At 34.2% G+C, this 18,888-nt stretch overlaps 1 protein-coding gene across 7 annotated transcripts in view; it reads right to left on the bottom strand.

Annotated features, from left to right (window-relative positions):
- CNOT2 (CCR4-NOT transcription complex subunit 2) overlaps positions 1–18,888 on the bottom strand; it is a 132,036-nt gene that overhangs the window by 21,268 nt on the left and 91,880 nt on the right. For 6 of the 7 annotated variants that reach the window (XM_070370601.1, XM_070370598.1, XM_005887720.2 and 3 more), the window contains 2 exons: positions 9,791–9,857; positions 208–355 (listed from right to left, as the gene is read on the bottom strand). In XM_070370601.1, coding sequence (XP_070226702.1) covers positions 208–355; positions 9,791–9,857 — 215 coding nt within the window. The remainder of the gene's footprint in view (positions 1–207; positions 356–9,790; positions 9,858–18,888) is intronic. The other variant, XM_070370600.1, reaches the window with a different exon arrangement.

Below are 18,888 nucleotides of genomic sequence, written 5' to 3'. Positions count from 1 at the left end.
GCTAGCTGCAAGATAAAAAGCATCCTACACTACACTTATCAATTTGCAATGAAATTAAATGAGCATAGGGTATCAACTTTCTTTTCCTCAGTGAAAGGCACTGAACCAGAAAATCAAATAAATAGTTACTTTATTAAAAAATTAAAAAGCTCGCTTACTCTACAAAGATACATTTTGAGAAATATTCTGGTCCATCAATATAAATACCTGCTTGGAGATGGAGGCGTGTGAAGTGACATTGTTGGTACCCCTGTTGTTGGCGTGACGTGGCTCGGTAACTGAGTGCCTTGTGATAAGCTGCGATTTAACTGAGGGGTATTGTTGCTCATCCCCCTCATTGGAAGGCCTAGTGCACCTATTAAAAAAATTCAGAAGAAGGAAATTCATTGCCATCAGGAATGAAATTGCTATCCATCTTCTGGAGTTGGTAATATAAAACATTTAAAAATGACCTAACGTAAAATAATATGCAAATTTTAAATGGAAATATTCAATTCACTCCAAATGGACTCTAATCTGATTTTAACAAAAATGTTTGTCTGAAATTTAATATTATGAATTTTCATATTGCTTTCATTTTTCTATTTTTCCTTCTTTGCTTTCATCTATCTTCTTTTCATATTTCTATTTTACAATACACTATGTCTGCCAATAACAAATTAGATGACTTGTTTCAATAAAAACATTTTGTACAAATATGCCTTTAAGAAATTTGCAATCTTGTGTTTTTATGTTTTAAATCATAACTGAGTTACACAGACATTAATCCCCACTTTGCTGAAGTAGTTTAAATTTTTATTTGATCCTTTCTAAATGCATTTAAGAAATAGTTTATTTACTACTATTTACACATACATATTTTTCAACATTACAATTTTTATAAACACAATATGTCAGCAACTGTTAAAAACTCAACCTGATATAGCTATGAGAAAGGAATGCATAATATTTCAAAAGATTTCAAAGTACAGTGACCTTCTATTTATCTACCATTGATGGGGCCAGATGTGAGGTTAGATGTGTTCAAATATGTGTACTTTTAAAAAACTATTGAGTTTACCACTCAGAAACAAAACATTAAAATAAAAATCAACCAATTGGGATAAATCGTTTCCTGCCTTGTGTTAATATAAAATGATATCAATGATTATTTTCTGAATAATTCAGAATAATTATCATAGATATTTAATGTCCTAGATGCTTTCCTCCCCTTTTATCCCTCAAAAGTAAGGATGTTCAGCTATCACTTATGTTGTCATCACACCTGCCTGTGAATGCCAATATGCCTCCTTTCCTCTATCCTCATACTTTTTGATGCCTTCTGTTTCTAGTCTGCTGTGGAATGGCCTATCAGTCAACCACACTTATTCTGAACTGGAGATTAAGTAAAAATGGCAAGATAGAATGAAAGTTAATGAATAAGAGGATTTTAGCACAAAGCATCAGACTCCCTCCCCCTCTTTCTGGTCGAACTTTGGGTTCAAGAATTTCAAAGACCTGAATATTTTGAAACTATGACTTCCAAAAATTGGAATATATTGTATATGTTCTGAATATTTTCCTTCAAATATCTTTGCAAATTTATCTTCTGGCATAACAGTGTACCACTTTGTAATTTGGGATACCAGTGAATCCCGAAGATTTAGCTGGAATCTGTCAGCTTCAGTACTCAGCTTGTAGCCTAACTGCTTCTCAGCTGAATGAAGCCAACAAATCCAATTTAATATAACTACTACATTCTATATATACTTATATTCCATGAAGACCTGAGCTTGATTCTGTTATTCTTTAAGTCACATACATAAAGGGAACTGAACTAGATTATATGTTGGTTTAGTCATTATATGTATGTCTGGTCACTACAAGTTTTGTGACCTTGAGTATACCGCTAGCTACAGCCACTTCCTCTGAATTTAGGATAAAATAAGGAGGAACAAGAGATTAAAAACCAGCCTACACAAGATTTCTTCGGAAGTCATAAGTCTTTGCCTTTTCTCAAGCACATTAGCTTTCCTCTAAGCCCTCTAGATGCTTCTCCCATAATGAACCACCAACGTGACACTTTTCACATCACTTACTAAGCAACCATCTATTGAGGGCCTAACGTGTCAAGCACTATGTGAGCTGTTGGGGATACGGCAGTGAACAAGACAGAAAAAGCTCACATCCTTCTCCCTAAATATGCTGTCCTAAAGTCAGCTATAGCTGTAAATTTCCCACAGGAATGTGTTTCTCACAGTTACTGACCACCAAGAAACATGCAATTTTAGAACTTGAAGGGACCTTAGAGATCACCTAATCCAATGTTCACATTTTACAGATGAGGAACCTGAGCCTCTGGTAAGTTAACTGACTTCTCCAAGGTGACTCAAAGAACCAAGATTAGAATTTAGATTTCTTAGCTCCTGGTGTTCTTAATTGGAACCCTATGGGAAACCAATTAAACAGTAAATGAGCACCCTTGTGAGTACTTACTGACTTGTAACACCCTTTATCTAGTCTTTTTCTCTTGCTTTCTTTTCCTGAACATGTTTACTTCTCTTCAAACGTTTTCTAAACCAATGTATCTTATCTCTCCCCTCCATTTACTTTCTCATCTTCTCTATATCTGTCAAGTTTCTTTTTCCTCTAGATTCACTTTCCCTTCCCATTTCATTCTCTCTATACCTTCATCATTATAAATAAACATACATGTTCAAAAGAACTGCACCCTTTTGGCTCTTCAGTAGGCTCTTCTAAAGACTCAAGAGATTTGTTTACTTCAACCCTTCATATACTATGCTGTACTATGAAAATATATAACTTGAGAAATATTGTCGAGACTGCAGATTATCTGACCATTATCAAAATAACTTCTGGAGAAGGAAACAAGAATGGGAAAGATAATTTATTTAATTAATTTTAGATAGGCACACTTGAATTAACCTACAGTGAGGAGAGCAGAGGAAGACAGTATGAAATCAAAGATTAGCATTTTATTTTTTCCTTTAACATTTTGATTTCATGAAAACAGCTAATAAATTCAAATGGTCTGAGCTGCATTTTATTGAGCCAGGTGGGTAGGGGAAGAAAATCAAAAGAAAAGAGAGAGGAATGCATCAATTTCAAACTGGATCAATAACCCCTGAATACTTAATAACCGAGTTACTTTAAATTCAACTGAATTCCTTTAAAACACATAGAATTAATACCACTGACTAGAAACAGAGATTTATTTTTAGGAACAAAACACATAGGCATTAAATTTGAGTTGCTTGAATCAAACTATTAATATTACAATGGGGTAGGGTCAAGGGAGGCAAAATTTTACTTTTACTAGTAAAATTAGAAACATCACGAAACATCATCTCTGCCCATGAATCTCCAGGCAAGAATACTGGAGTGGGTAGCCATTCCCTTCTCCAGGGGATCTTCCCAACCAGGGATAGAACCTGGGTCTCCAACATTGCAGGCAGATTCTTTATGAACTGAGCCACCAGGGAAGCCCAAAATATTATACCGGAAGACATATAAGCTGAAAGGGGAATAAAATATCCAGCTCATTAAAAAAAAACTTTATCTGACATGAAATAACTACAAGTAGAAAAGCTTAAATATGTACACTGAAGCTTGTGTACTGGAAGGACAGCAGAATTAAATAAAATATATCAAGCACCTAAGAACTATGTGAAGCACTATGCTACTTCATCTCCTTATAAAGTATTATAGAGAAGGCATTTATCCCTTTTTTACAGACAAGAAATAAAAGAACGAACTCTCACCCCCTCCAAAAAAATACCAGTTAAAAAGCAGTTTAAAAGGTTATAGATTTGAAGCAAATTTTTCTTTAATCTGACAGAGATAATAAAGTATAATACTGTATTAGAAGAAATACATGAACATATTCTACTAAGTAGATTCCTGTTATTTGGCAGGGTGCTAAACAAAAAATGGATTGAATTCTTTATTGATCATTTTTCAGAAATCCAAGATATCACCTAAGAAATGTTTCCATGAACTACTTCCATTGCACAAACTGGTTAACAGCATACTCCTTAAACAGTTATGGCATGATATGTCACACTTTATTCAATATTTTGCTAAAAATTAACAACATTAATGACATAAGTAGTAAGAAAAGAGGTAACAGCAACCAAATTCTTGAATACTCATACTTAAATAGAGTCTCCTGAATCTTTAAAGAGAAGGGAGAAAACTTAATCGATTCAAGAGGTCTTCAAGTATCCCCTTTCGATTCCCAAAGCAACTGGCTTCCTTAACTTACTGTCCTGCCCGCACAAAAAGGGCAACCATCTTCTTTCCTCCTACCTGTCCCCATATCCTCTTACCTCCAATTTGTCCTGCACTTATCTAGTTAATCTTCTCTGTATACTATTTCACTATGCCATTTCCTTCATTAAAATAAAAGAATTTTAGAGATAGAAAAGTCTCCAGAGATTATCCAATTAAGTTACAGATGAAGGTCATTCAACTTAATTTATAGATGAACTAACATTAGGTATTAAGTGACTTGCCCAAGATCACAATGAAGAATAAATACACTGATTCAATTTCTTGTCTCTAATTTCAACCAATCACACTTTCTGCTTCCTATAGTAGGCGCTAACCTTTGCATCATATGGAAAACTTTAACATCTGGGTACCTGCCCAGAAACTGTAACTTAGTCTGGGTCCAGCAATTCATAGGCGGTGGGATTTTTTTAACTCTGTGGGTGTTTTTTTTTTTTTTTTTGGGGGGAGGGGGTAAGGGTTGAGAAACACTGTTGTATAGTTCAATCCAATCTCAGTTTGCTTACTCTTTAAAGTGCTCTGTCAAGACCAAAAAACATTCTTCTAGTCTTTATTTTTCCCAGCTTTACTGAGATATAACTGACATAATACTTTTCCAGTCAACTTAATATTTTACTCATCCAATACAAACTCTAGTTTCTAGACACCACATACTCAACTTACACTCTTCTTCATAATTTCCCTAGTCTTCTTCCCAAAATATACCCCCATATTTTTACTCATATCCTTCTCCCCACCTAGAATTCTTTCCCTCCTATTGTTCTACAGAGATAAAAGACTACTTAAATCAAAAAACCAAAACCCAAACTGCTATGATCAAGGTGTTTACATGCAATATACGTACAGTGTACTTGGGTGTATATGGAAGGTGCCTCTAACTCAAGACATGAAAGCAGAATGAATTTGGTATCAGAAAATGTTTGGTAGAGAATATTGTACATTAGCTGAATAAAGAAAGAGCCCTAGTCAGGCATTTGGTAGTGGTGCTAGGAGTTGGGGTTGGGTGAGGGGAAACTCCAGCACTTTGGCCACCTCATGCAAAGAGTTGACTCACTGGAAAAGACTCTGATGCTGGGAGGGATTGGGGGCAGGAGGAGAAGGGGACGGCAGAGGATGAGATGGCTGGATGGCATCACTGACTCGATGGACGTGAGTCTCAGTGAACTCCAGGAGTTGGTGATGGACAGGGAGGCCTGGCGTGCTGCGATTCATGGGGTCGCAAAGAGTCGGACATGACTGAGCGACTGAACTGAACTGTACTGAATTGAGGGGTGATGTAAAAATGTCACAGCAGTTCAATCTGAGAAAACTGCAAGATGTGTGAAAGTGTGGACAAGAGATATATGCCTGGTGAAGAGTGGGATTGCTTCTGAGCACTAAAGATATATGAGAGAAGCATGGATGAAGTTAACCTGGCTTCAACATCCTCAACTATGAGAAGCTGCTATGTTAGAACCCAGCCACAGTTCCCAAACAATATTTGTCTGGATCTCCACAGCAGGTGGCACTCTATCTGTGGAATAAACTGTGTCAATCTCCTACAGATACCTTACACTTCTCCTCAACCCAAATTTGCAAAACAGATTAGTGGCACATTTTCACAAAGTAATGCAGGTCTTAAACCTTAGAGATCACCCTTGATCCTTCTCTTCTGTTCATATTCCACATCCCCAAATCATATTAGCTGTATGTCCAAAATATCCCAAATCTAACCACCTCTCAACATCTCCATCGCTAATCCAAGCCACCCTATTTTCTTGCCTGGACTGCTGCAGTAATTGCCCTTTCTTTTTTCCTTATCACTTGGCCCACTTCCACTCAGTTCATTTTCTACATAAAAAGGTGATCTTTTAAAAAGGAAACTGTATCTTAAATTCCCTCCCACTAAACTTAGAATAAAATCCAAATCCTTTATCAAACCTTCACAAGACTCTATGATGTGCTACCCATTAACCTTCCACTTTCTTTGTTCATTATACTGGCCCTCTCATTCATCTTTTAACACATGAGGTTCATTCTTACATTGTCATGAATTAAGAATGTTTGCATTCACTGTTATCTGTACCTGAAAAATCTCTTACCCAGATCTTTCCAAGGACTTCCACTTCTCAACAGTCTGGTTTGCATTCAACTATTACCTTGTCAGAGATACTCTTTGCCTACTTGAAAACTGTTAATCCCATCCACTCATCCATTAATATGGTAATTTTTATAGTACTTATTACCAGAATATTATTTGTTCACTAAATGTCTGTATACTTATTCTATGTCTTCCTTCATTAAAATAAAAGCTTCATGAAAGCAGGAACTTTGTTATTTGCCACACTCTTCAATGCTGGAATAATTCTTCACTCATGGTATAACACAATAAATAAATAACTGCTATCATAATTCCTTAGTCAGTGGACTCTTGGAGTCTGTGGATTTAACATTTATAGTTTCTACTATGTGTAAATTGCCCTCCAGGGTCATGACATTCAGTAAGTAATATATGGCACCCAGGTTTCAAAGAAACTCATGTTCGAAAAGTTAAACTTGTAAAGTACGGCAATCTTGGCTCTACTACTTACTATCTTAGGCAAGTCCCTTAACCTTTAATAGGGTTACTGAATATCTTAAAATAGGGAAATTAATTTCTGGTTCCCTGTTCATTCCAATCCAGTACACAGCTTCAGGGAGCCCAGGGGTCTTTAAACCTAGACAATGTACCTAAAATATTACACACCAGTAGAGAACATCATGTAACTTTAATACAAGATTCCATTCACCAGCTTGTGCAGTTACCACTTGATGCACAACAGTCACACAAACCCTTGGACGAAAAGTTAATTACATATTTTATACAATTATACTATACTAGAACCCATGATCTCACTAGCCCCAAGTCCAGCGTTTGCTGGGTACCGTTATGTACTACACAATCACTTCCACCCAAATCTAGAAAAATCCACCTTTAAGCAGCTCTGTATCCATTCCAGGAAACACTCCTTCCCTTGTTTAAACTCAGTGAGTCTAAGGTTTGGAGAGGGCACTCTACCTTCTGCACCTTTTCTACCTCTAATCTCTCTAATCACCAAGAACAAAAACAGACAACAGACCTTCATTTTAATGGCTCAAATTCCTACTGAACTTTGCCCATCTGAATAAAGAGTTAATAGTGGTACACAGTCCACTTGGGAGGCAAAAGAACTTTGTTGTATCAAGTCCAATGCACAATTAAAATTAGCTGCCATAAGAATAGCATCATCAATCTATTCCTACCTACTTATTCTATCTCCCCATCCTTTATTAAGGTCAGCCCCTTAAGTTTTCTCTTTCTGATTTGTACTACTGAAGCTGTGATCCTCAAGTCCTAAATGGTAGCTGGTGTTCTCTCTGACAAGGTGTATGTTCAAACTACTTTGGCCCTGCTAGGTCTATCTTAACAGAGCCCAGGAATTCAGGCTCTGCTTTATTTTACTTTACTAGATGTAGCTTCCCGGCCTGTGCAATAGAAAGAACTGTTTCCTGACTCAAGACATTTCAGTTCCAGGTAACCTATGGTTCACTTTTTTATAAGCTAATACCTACAATGTCAAATTGAAAACGCTGGTTCTTCATTGCTACAGTAATATAGCCATTTATTATTTTAAACTCCAACAGGAAATATTTGTCCTATACGACTTCTTTTTAAATTAATAAGTACCTTAAAATACTTTCCTAATGAAAATAACTTTCCACATTTATTAATCTTTGTAAAACTATCAGCACAATCATGTACACAAATTAAGAAGTCAATAAATGTTTATCATACCAATGAAATAACTATATTCCAAACCTAGTCCAGGCTCTAACTTAGCTCAATTACAATTTCACATTTGCTGGTTAAAAAAATTAGGTCAGATTTTCAAAGTCCATACAGCTGACAATGCTGTAAAATAACTGATGCTCTCCTTCATTAAATAATCTTGGCTTCTCAAATTTAACTTGTTCCTTTCCCTTATTTACTTTCTGCTGTGATAAACTGTGGGCTTGAAAAGGAAAGCAACTTAAGAACTTTGTAGTGATTCTATAGAAACAAAAGTGAAAGTGAAGTCACTCAGTCATTTCCGACTCTTTGCGACCCGGTGGACTGTAGCCCACCAGGCTCCTCAGTCCATGGGATTCTCCAGGCAAGAATACTGGAGTGGGCTGCCATTTCCTTCTCCAGATAGAAATAAAGGGCAGCTTTAAAATAACTACGTATTTCCAATGTAAGGGTTACCAGAAAAGTGAAAGTAGTTGATTTCAAACAAAAACAGTCTAAACAAAACAAAACAGCTAGCTAATAATATTCTCATAATAATGAGAATGAATATTTGCTGATAAATAAGCAACATCTTTTTTGTGTAATAAAAGGCTTAAAAAAATGTTTTCTACTTAACTGGAGGAAAACTGTTAATACCAGTAAGTGATTAATAATTTTCCTTACTAATTCTGCATTAACAAAAATAGGGCTATGAAACAAAAAGATGGAGAGAAAAAAATAAGATGGAAATTATAATGTATTTTTCTAACAAAATATGCTATTTCCCCCTAGTGAATTTCAATATAAAATTGAAGGGTAAAGTGGTATGACAAACTACTCTGATATCTATCAAAAATTTGCCTTTTATTGGGAAAGAGTTCAAAATGAAATATCTGAGTTTTATTTGAAGTTGGTTAAATTACTTGGTCATCATATTATCTGCTTCAGTTACTCTATTATTCTATAATTTTTCATGGGAATTTATATCCCTTTTAACACTCCCCTCCCACTAAAGACATGAGAAATCAGTAGTCTCTGACATTAAGAGAGATGATATACCTTATTAATAGATAAGTTTGGAAAATTAATTTGAAAAATTGGTGAAAATTTTTAATTTAGTTTTATAAAAATTTTATGTCATAATAATAGTTAACATTTATTGAGCGCTTACTATGCGCTAGGCACTGTGCTAAGCGCTATAAAAGTTATTACAACACAAAATAAGAAATAAAATCTTGTATATGGAAAAAGCATTGAACTATGAGTCAAAAACATAGATTATATATACCCAGACTGAGCTACAGTAAAGAAGTATTTGCTAAACAAAGAGAGCATTTCACAAACTGCTAGGTATGGGCTTACATTAATAATTAGGCCAAAAAACGTAAGCAAAACAACTCACTTAACTGACCAATCAAAAATCCTTTAACTTCCTCTAATTGAAAACACAGAGGATGTCTACTTTTAATTTGTTTAGCAAATCTTCTCCAAAACTACTGCAAAGGAACATACAGATATGAAAGAGGCAGAAGTAAATTTTGATCTATCCTATATCCAAATAATTTTGAATTAGCAAGGTCTGAAATAATGAGGTTTTGCTGAGTAAAATAAGGAAAACTGAAAATTAAATATCCTTCCTTTTAAATCCTAGGATAAACCCACAAGGGCAGCATTATTTTTTGAGTTACTTTTTTCTTTAAATAAAGTATCCCATAATAAATACAAAATTCTTACTTTGTTGCCCGTATAAACTTGCCCCAAACTGAGACAGCTGACCTGATGTAGATGGTGATGCCAGCATCTAGAAACAAATTAATTATATTAGAGCATAAAGAAAGTACACAGAACATTGCATTGACACTTTACATACAACATATCATAGTATGTGAGTCAAATCCACATTTCTTCTCAATCTTCAGAAAAACATAAACATTGCATAGTGAATTCCACATTAATTAAGAGCCTATCACACTGGATGACATCCAACTATGCAAATAAAATCAATTTTTGATCACTATAAAGTGTTTTTTCTCCAAATTACTCTAAATAAAACTATGACAGCATCACTACTTTACTTAAAAAAACAAAAGCAAACTAGGTTAATAAATACATGAAGGCAGTACCTCAAGTCAGTCTCTATAAATTTAACTAAAATTACTTGATTCTTAAATAATATATTAAGCTAAGTTCTAAATTCAGTTTATTATTTTATTTATTGAAAATGAAATTATCTAAATAGAAAGTTTTGTATTTTACAATAGCTACTGATTTTTATATAGAAATAATTGATGTGTATTAAGTGGGCAGAAAAATCTAACAGACATACACACACAACCATATACATGGAGACATGGTACAACACCAAAGGACAAACCCAAAATACTTACAAAAATATTTATATGTGGTATATAATGTACACTGTATGTACATGCATGGCATTTGTACACAATGCCCTTCAATCTACTGCATTATCTCCCCCTCCCCTGAATAAAACTCTTTGAAGGCATGTTATATTCATGGAACATGTCATTTTTATTTCCTCATAGAGACTAGCACTGCATGTAGCAGTGCTATAAAAAAGCTAGATGCTTAAACTGAGTAAATGAAAATGTGTATGCATAAGTGTATGTTTGTGTATTCCATGTCTTATATTAAGCAGCCATCAAAACACCTTAATTAAATAACATATGAGTCATGTCATCAAAAGGGTTATAATCTAGTGGAAGAACAGAATGAATTATATTAATACAACTAATTATGTTCCAAGGCACAGTGCAGTAAATGCTCTAAAGGAAGTATAAAGCATCACTGGAGGCAAGTTATTTCTAAAAAAGGGTCGAATACTTTGTAGAGTGTTAACATCTGATGCGGGTACAGATGAGGGGTCTTCCAGGGAAAGAATATGAAGTGAGTGTGATAAAAGCTAGTGACATGATTAGAAAACAAAATACAAGAAACAACAGTGACTGAACAATAGAGTAATTAGGGAAAGGAGATAAGGCCCACCCTATGCACACTGGGGCACGGAAGAATGGGAAATAAAGAGTATGATGGGGCCAGATGTAAATGGTCTTCTTAAATGCTATGCAAAGATGGCTACCTACTATGGCAATAAAGAGAAAAAATAATTTTTAACACTTTCTTTGGGAGCCACATTGCGTGGCATGTAGGATCCTACTTCCTCGAGCAAGGATCAAACGCAGGCTCCTTGCTCTGGAAGCCCAGAGTCTTAACTACTGGCCTACCAGAGATATCCCAGAAAAAATAATTTTAAGCCGGGAAGTGACATAATCAAACTGTGTGCTTTGGAAAGATAATTCCAAGAGCATAACTGGGTGGAAATGGTAAGATACTAAGTTAGAACAGAAGTGGGACTAAAAAGGGGTCCTACTGAAATGGTTGAGGTAAAGGGGAAAGGAGGTGGATGGAGACTCATCAGACAGGGAACTATCAGGCCACTCTGGTTTCCAGTGAAGAACTGGGTCCACATTGACCACATTAAGAAAGCCAGGAGGAGAAATACTTTAACAGTAGAGTCTAATCCAATATACATTTCCTGCTATCTTCATGCTGAAATTCTGAATTGTTTTAATTATTCTGAAATTCAGGAAAGTTTTTATACACAGTAGTTTTACTAATGACACACAGCAGACTCTTTTGGGATATAGCTAAGTTCACACTAAACACCGTATTTAAATACAGCAACACATTTTCTAAAGAAGATCAAACCTTATAAATATTCCTTCTGAAATCTGAAGGATAAACAATATAAACAATTAAACTAAAAGAATATGCATTTTATGCCTAACCAAGTTCTTTTGTTAGGTACAATTATTGTTACTATTACCCACATAACCGCAAATATTTTAAGCACATTAAAACTTCGTTTCCAACTTGCAAGAAACAGATCAAAGAAAATGTATAATGAAGCTTTAGTTGGTGACAGAAGGCCTTAATAATCACGATTTTCTGTATCTTTATAATCTATGAACAAAAGTAAAAGAGAATAGTTTCTTCAGGTTTCACATATAAGATGCTGGCCAACATGAACCCATGACTTAGAATGATAAATAATGTAAATATCCTAAAATGGACCACTGAAATTTTACTTTTCCCAGAAATGTACATGCTTACTGTGTACATAACTCCAAAGAACAGACATTTTATCTACTTTCTCACAAAGGTTATACATTCACAAGTGAGTATCACTCCTCTCAGCACTGAGAGATAACACAGAGGAGGAGACACACCATTAAGGTAAAGGAAGAATGGGTCCCTGGGCCAAAAATACTTGAGTCAAAGAGCAGTACGGTGACCCAAATACCAGTGTGACACATAAAATATTATGATTTTCTCTATGTATGAGTACATGAGGAAGGTTAGTAAATGCTGTTTTACAGAAATATGAAAGTTTAATAGTTTATAACCTTACAACCATCCAAGTAAAATAAGCATTGATCAGTTAAACATATATTCAAATGACTTCAAAATGTGTCCAAAATGCAAATATGTAATTTCTTATGAAATCAATCCTATTGATCTGTGTTAGTCGCTTGGTTGTGTCTGACTCTTTGTGATCACATGGGCTGTGGCCCACCAGGCTCCTCTGTCCATGGAATTCTCCAGGCAAGAATACTGGAGTGGGCAGCCATTCCCTTCTCCAGGGGATCTTCCCAATCCAGGGATCAAACCCAGATCTCCTTCATTGCAGGCAGGTTCCTTACTGTCTGAGACACCAGGGAAGCCCAAGTGGTATGTATTTTTAAACTCTGAAAGCATGCTTCATGAAATATATTAGTGGTAAAAATAAATTTAAAAATAAATAAAAAAAATAGATTTAACACACAATGAAGGAATATGGGGGAGAAATGGTATTTGTAAGAACAAAAAAATGTTCAAAGAAATGTACACTGGCACAGAAATAACTATAACTAGCAGACAACAGAAAATTTACATAATTTTTTTAAATGGTGAAAGTTAACTATACATAGATAAATGTCTTAGAAAAATATAGAACTTTAGATCAAGAGACATACTTTGTTGTTGTTTAGTTGCTAAGTTGAGTCCGACTCTTGTGACCTCATAGACTGAAGCCTGCCAGGCCCTCTGTCCGATTTCCCAGGCAAGAATACTGGAGTGGGTTGCCATTTCCTTCTCCAGGGGATCCTTCTGACCCAGGAATTGAACCTGTGCCTCCTGCATTAGCAGGCAGATTTTTTCCCACTGAGCAATCACTAGTACCCTAGTTTTATATTCATTTTTGCCTAAGAAGAAAAGTTTATCAAACTAATTCTAGGTAAAATGTCACACAATCAACCAGTAAGTAGGTTACTGTGTTCCCAGTCTAAAACCATCATAACAATTATATTCTTCTTCATTTCTCAGTCTACAACACACATTTCAGTCAAAAAACAACACTAAAAGCCAGGAACAACCAGAGGAAATAGTAATGTAATTCAAGTCATTTCCCTCACTCAACAAAGAGCTCCTTTATCCTTTTGCTTAATATACAGAAAGCCAAGGAAATCAACAAGTAAGAAACTGTGTTTTTTAAGTCATTTCCACTGTTACTAGCTATAATTCTGAAAATCATGAACAAGTCTAAAATTATTTTGTTTTACAAAATGTGTACTTATAATAGGCAAATCTGGCTCCTTTGCCTAATAATAAGCAAAACTGCTCCAGCAATCCATAACAGCAAAGAAGTGTTAATTATTCTGTCCCCCTCATGCTTCCCAACAGTGACCACCTCTCACAAATATGCCCTCCAATAAATGTACCTTCAGTCACAAAACCTATTTTAAGAAACATTAAAATCAATTTGGTCAAGAAATAATTTTCTCCATAACAAATGACTTCAAAATACAACAAAGTTTTATTAAATAAAAACTCCATGACCATTAAATTTTTAAGTGTTCCTTAAAAATCCATTGTACAATAAACTTAAAGGTATGGTAACAATATAATTCTGAGCACTGTCATTTTTTTCTAGGACAAAAACAGCAAAGATATATGACTCTGACTATATAATATATACAAACAGAAAAAGAAACAAAGGTAAAGAAAGTTTTAAATCTACATAGAATCTGAAAAATATTTTAAAATTAAAAACAGTATGGTTAAAAAATAAGAAACCACTGAAGTCAGAATGAAATCTAGCAAACAAGAAAGAAGAAAGAAAACAAGTCTTTCTTTCAAAAAGAAAGACTATGAGAAAATAATACATTAAAAAGACAAACAGAAGAACGGGACAAAGGAGGGTGCAGGCAGAAAAACAAAACAGTCATTAAGTCATAGGGCCTCAGTAGTTTATAAATCACAAACCAATAACAAATTATGAGTTTATCAGGCATTTCAAGCAATTTTGATTAAAACATCAAGTTTTCAAGAATAACATTTTTTAGAAGTATAATATATGCTAAAATAGTCAATGTAATACATTCCAATTGAACATTTAACACTCAAAATCTTTACTAAAAAGAGTATGGCAATGAACATCTTTATATTGTCTAAATTTTAGGTCAGAGTCAAAGCACAAATTTATAGAGAGGCATGATAAAGGCTCTTAATATGCACTGCTAAACTGTTTTCTACAAAGTTTGTATTAATTACACTCCCACAGCAAGTTACTTCAATGTTCCCTTTCAGACAATGACTACTCTTCCACTTAAAAGCAAACAAAGAAAAAAATCAAAAAACAACAAAAGACCCTCTCTACCACTATGATAGAATAAAACTGTATTTTCTGACTATGGATTTTTATGATTGTTATTAATGAATAAACATATTACAATTACTTTTGTAGATATATAAAAATTTGTTACACCTTTTAAGTGTATCATTTTAACTCCCTTTTATAAATAGAACTTTATCTTTAAAATACAGTCTGAAGATTATTTAAATGCCAATGAAATTGAGATTTTAGAACATTCCCTTCAAATGATTTGATATTTAATTCTAATTTCTTTAGAGTCTGATTTATTTACATTTAACTCTACTAGGTTACTGCTGTCATATAAAATTTTGACATATTTATACACATTCAAATTTTCTATTAAAAGTTTTAAAGGTTATTTTGAAAGATTTTTAGGTAAACAATCATATCCATCTGCAAATAATGTTAGCTTTGTTATTTTCAGTATCAACTCATTTCCTTCCCTTTCTCTAACAAAGACTCAGTAAGAGCCTACTATCTCCTACACCTTATTGTAACTTCTAAGAACACAGCAGTGAACTAGAGGCAAGGTCCTTGCCTTTGTTAAACGAATTCTACCGCAGTAGACAGGATAACAATTAATAAATATATACATCAGGTAAAGATTGGTGTTATAACTGTTAAAATGCAAGAAAGAAGTTAGAAGGTACAGCAAGAGTAGTACTGATATATACAAGACTACTTAGGAAAAGAGTGATCAGAGAGGCTTCTCTCTGAAATATTTCATGTGAGGCTTCTCACGTGAAATATTTCAGCAGGTACATGGATGGAGTGAGAAAAAAAACTATGTGAAAACTGCAAGCTCCTGTGACAGAAACAAACTCAAAGAGCTGGAGAGTCAGCCAGCATGACTCCATATGTAATGAAATACTAATTATGAATATGACAACAGTAATGGTGATAGACAGTATCCTTATTTTAGACTAGATTTTTATAAACTATCGATTATTAATTGGCCTGAGAGAAATCCTAGTTGCCATAATTGCTATAGGCTAACACAAGTATGAAAGGTAGAAGTTCAAAATGGTTGCTATTTGTCAAAATGGGAAGTAACTTACTCTAATAGGTTTTAAGAGTTACCTTTTTAAAAGTAAGGACAAATAGGCGCTACATTTTGTATGTCTTTACAGCACATATTAAAACAAGGAAAAAGGGGTTCCCACAAGTTTGTGCTTCCAAAATGCTTATGCTTAAATAAGTTATCAAATGAGTGCAACAAAGACTTAGATTAGAAAATGTGAGCAATTTTATTACATTAGATGTATTTTTAAAGAAAACCCTAAATTGCTTAGATTATATTGTCCCCAAAGAGTTGTCTATTATGTTATATGAATATTTTTTCATTTTCTGTAAGTTCCCCCCGCCAGAACTGCCCAAAGTCTCAGAGCTAATAAATGGCAGCACTAAGATTCAAAAAAGGGAAAGGGAAAAATCAAGCTCATATCTGCCTATGATTTACTTAATCTTGTGAAAACATTTAAATAATGTGTCTCCAATATTTATAAAATTACTTTTATACCTTAAAACCAGGAAACTCAGCATTCTATAAAAGGACACATACACGTACAGGCATCTCTTGAAATAAAAGATCTTGGAAAATATGAAGTAGTTCTAAAGAAATATTTAGCAATTTAATCAGCACACAATCTTACAAAGAACACTTTCCCAAATACTTCTACAATCATGCATATGATGAAGAAACAACTTTCATGCTCTACAGTTAGGGCAGATAGGAATTAGTTAGGTTTTGGGGATCTTTTTGCTTCTGAGATTTTTTTGGATAGTTAGATTAAAGAATCATTCAACTACTGGCCAGTTTTCCTTTATCATACATTACATTTAAAAATTATTTCCTCACCAGGGAGGAAAAAAAAATTACAAAAATGTCCCAGTTATTCATTATGTTAAAATTTTTTCTTTTCAAAAGCCTTAAAAGCACAAAATAATCATTATCTGCAGATGATATATGCAACTACTGAAAAAAAACAAAAAGAATTAAATGGAATGTCATAATTATTCATATCAGCATCCACATTTAATATTTACTATTTGGTCTTTAAGTTTTGCATATAGCTATTCATTCAGTCCTTAAAACCACCCATGAGTCATGTATTATAGATGAGAAAACTCAGATACACAGAGACTGAGTAAATTGCCTAAGGACACAGCTAATAAACCATGTGACTGAGATATAAATTCATAATAAAGTAGAATTTCAAGAGTCCATAGTCTCAATCAAAAAATAATAAAAGAGTTTTGTCAGGTAGCTGGTTATAAAATATATATACATAACAACTATTCCATACATCAGTAAAAAGCAATTAGAAAATGAAAATGGCTACCATAAAACCCTACTTACTAAAGGGCATAAAGAACAGAAATAAAAGAAACACACATTTCTGAAACAAGGTAAATACCAGTATAAATGTGTAACAGTCAAAAACATTTTTGTGAAGGATGTGAAAGATCTTACCTAAAGATGTGAAAATTGCCTATAAAGCTATAGCAATTCAACTATATTGCAGTTCTTCCACAGAATCAGTATGATAAACAGAACAAGAGTTTAGGAACAGGCCAAACACATCAGATCTTAGTATATATTAAGGGAGAATTCCAATTAGCCTAAATGAATAGTCTAACTCAGGGGTGGCAATTTACTGAATGCAGGCCAAATCCAGTACAGTGCTTATATTTGTAGGATGCATAAATTAAGAACGGTTTTCCATGTTTTAAGTGGTTATATAAATACCTACATATTATCCTTTATTTAGCCTCTTGGAGAAGGAACTGGCAATCCACCCCAGTATTCTTGCCTGGAGAATCCCATGGACAGAGGAGCCTGGTGGGGTGCTGTCCATGGGATCGCAGAGTCGGGACAACTGAAGTGACTTAGCATGCATGCATGCATGCATTGGAGAAGGAAACGGTAACCCACTCCAGTATTCTTGCTTGGAGAATTCCAGGGACGTAGGAGGAGTCTGGTGGGCTGCCGTCTATGGGGTTGCACAAAGTCGGACACGACTGAAGCAACTTAGCAGCAGCAGCAGCAGGCCCACAAAGCCTAAAATATTTACTATCTGGCTCTTTATGGAAAAGTCTTCTAATCTGTGATCTAAACTATAAAAAAATGTTTTGGGACAAATGAATACCAGATAGCCTTAGTGGGTATGGGCAGCAAGAAGGGTAATCCGGCACTACAAATTCATACCTCTATCCAAAATACATTTCTAATGAAGTTATATATGAAGAATTAAGCATAAAAGTGCTAGAAGAAAGTAGTTGGGAAAAGTCTTCCAGAGGTATGACCTCAAATACAGAAATCATTAAAACCATAAAGTCACACAAAATGTATGAGTCAAATGCAATAAAAACGATAAATATTCTTATATTAAAAAAAAAAAACAGCCTGAAAGCAAAAAACTGAAAAAACAAAATTTGTAACAAATAACAGAAGGTTATAATCTTAATATATGGGAAACACTAACAAATAAATAAGACCTATCATTTCAATAGAGGAATAGAAAATGGCATAAAAGCAGTAATCCACAAAGGAAGAAATGAAAATGGCCAATTACACAGAAAAAGAATATCACTGGTGTGTAAGTGTGTGTGTGTGTGTGTGTGTGTGTGTAAATTCAGCAATATTTTAATGCACATTATATTAAAACAATGTTTCTTTTGTCTACTGGCAAAAATTTAAAGGTAATAGGTGGTATTCTTAGGGCGCTGATGACGGTAAAAATTGGCACAAACTTTCTAGTGAAAAATATGTCAATATGGCTCAGAGATTCAACTAAATATATTTTTAAATAAAAATATTTGAATTATAAAATCAAAAAGTTTAACAGTAAATTACTCCCAACTTGCACCATTACAGGTAATTTTTCTTCTCCCTGCTCCATGCATATTTTCTAAAATTTGTGCAGTATCTCTGTACTGTTTTCTAATGAAAAAAGATTCAGCAATAGCAGAAATTCATAAGTAGCCTACAGTATTACTATTTCCATTTTCAGATGAGAAAACTGAGGCCTTGAAAAAGTTTTTGCTAATAGGCAAAGCCAAGATCCAAACCCATATCTGTACTGTGTTAGAGCCCCAATTCTTAATCTCTATGTCT

The sequence above is a fragment of the Bos mutus genome, chromosome 5, assembly GCF_027580195.1.
Source record: "Bos mutus isolate GX-2022 chromosome 5, NWIPB_WYAK_1.1, whole genome shotgun sequence".
In the NCBI taxonomy this organism is placed as follows: domain Eukaryota; kingdom Metazoa; phylum Chordata; class Mammalia; order Artiodactyla; family Bovidae; genus Bos; species Bos mutus.
Note: the sequence above shows the minus strand (reverse complement) of the source record. Positions and strands in the feature narration are given on the sequence as shown.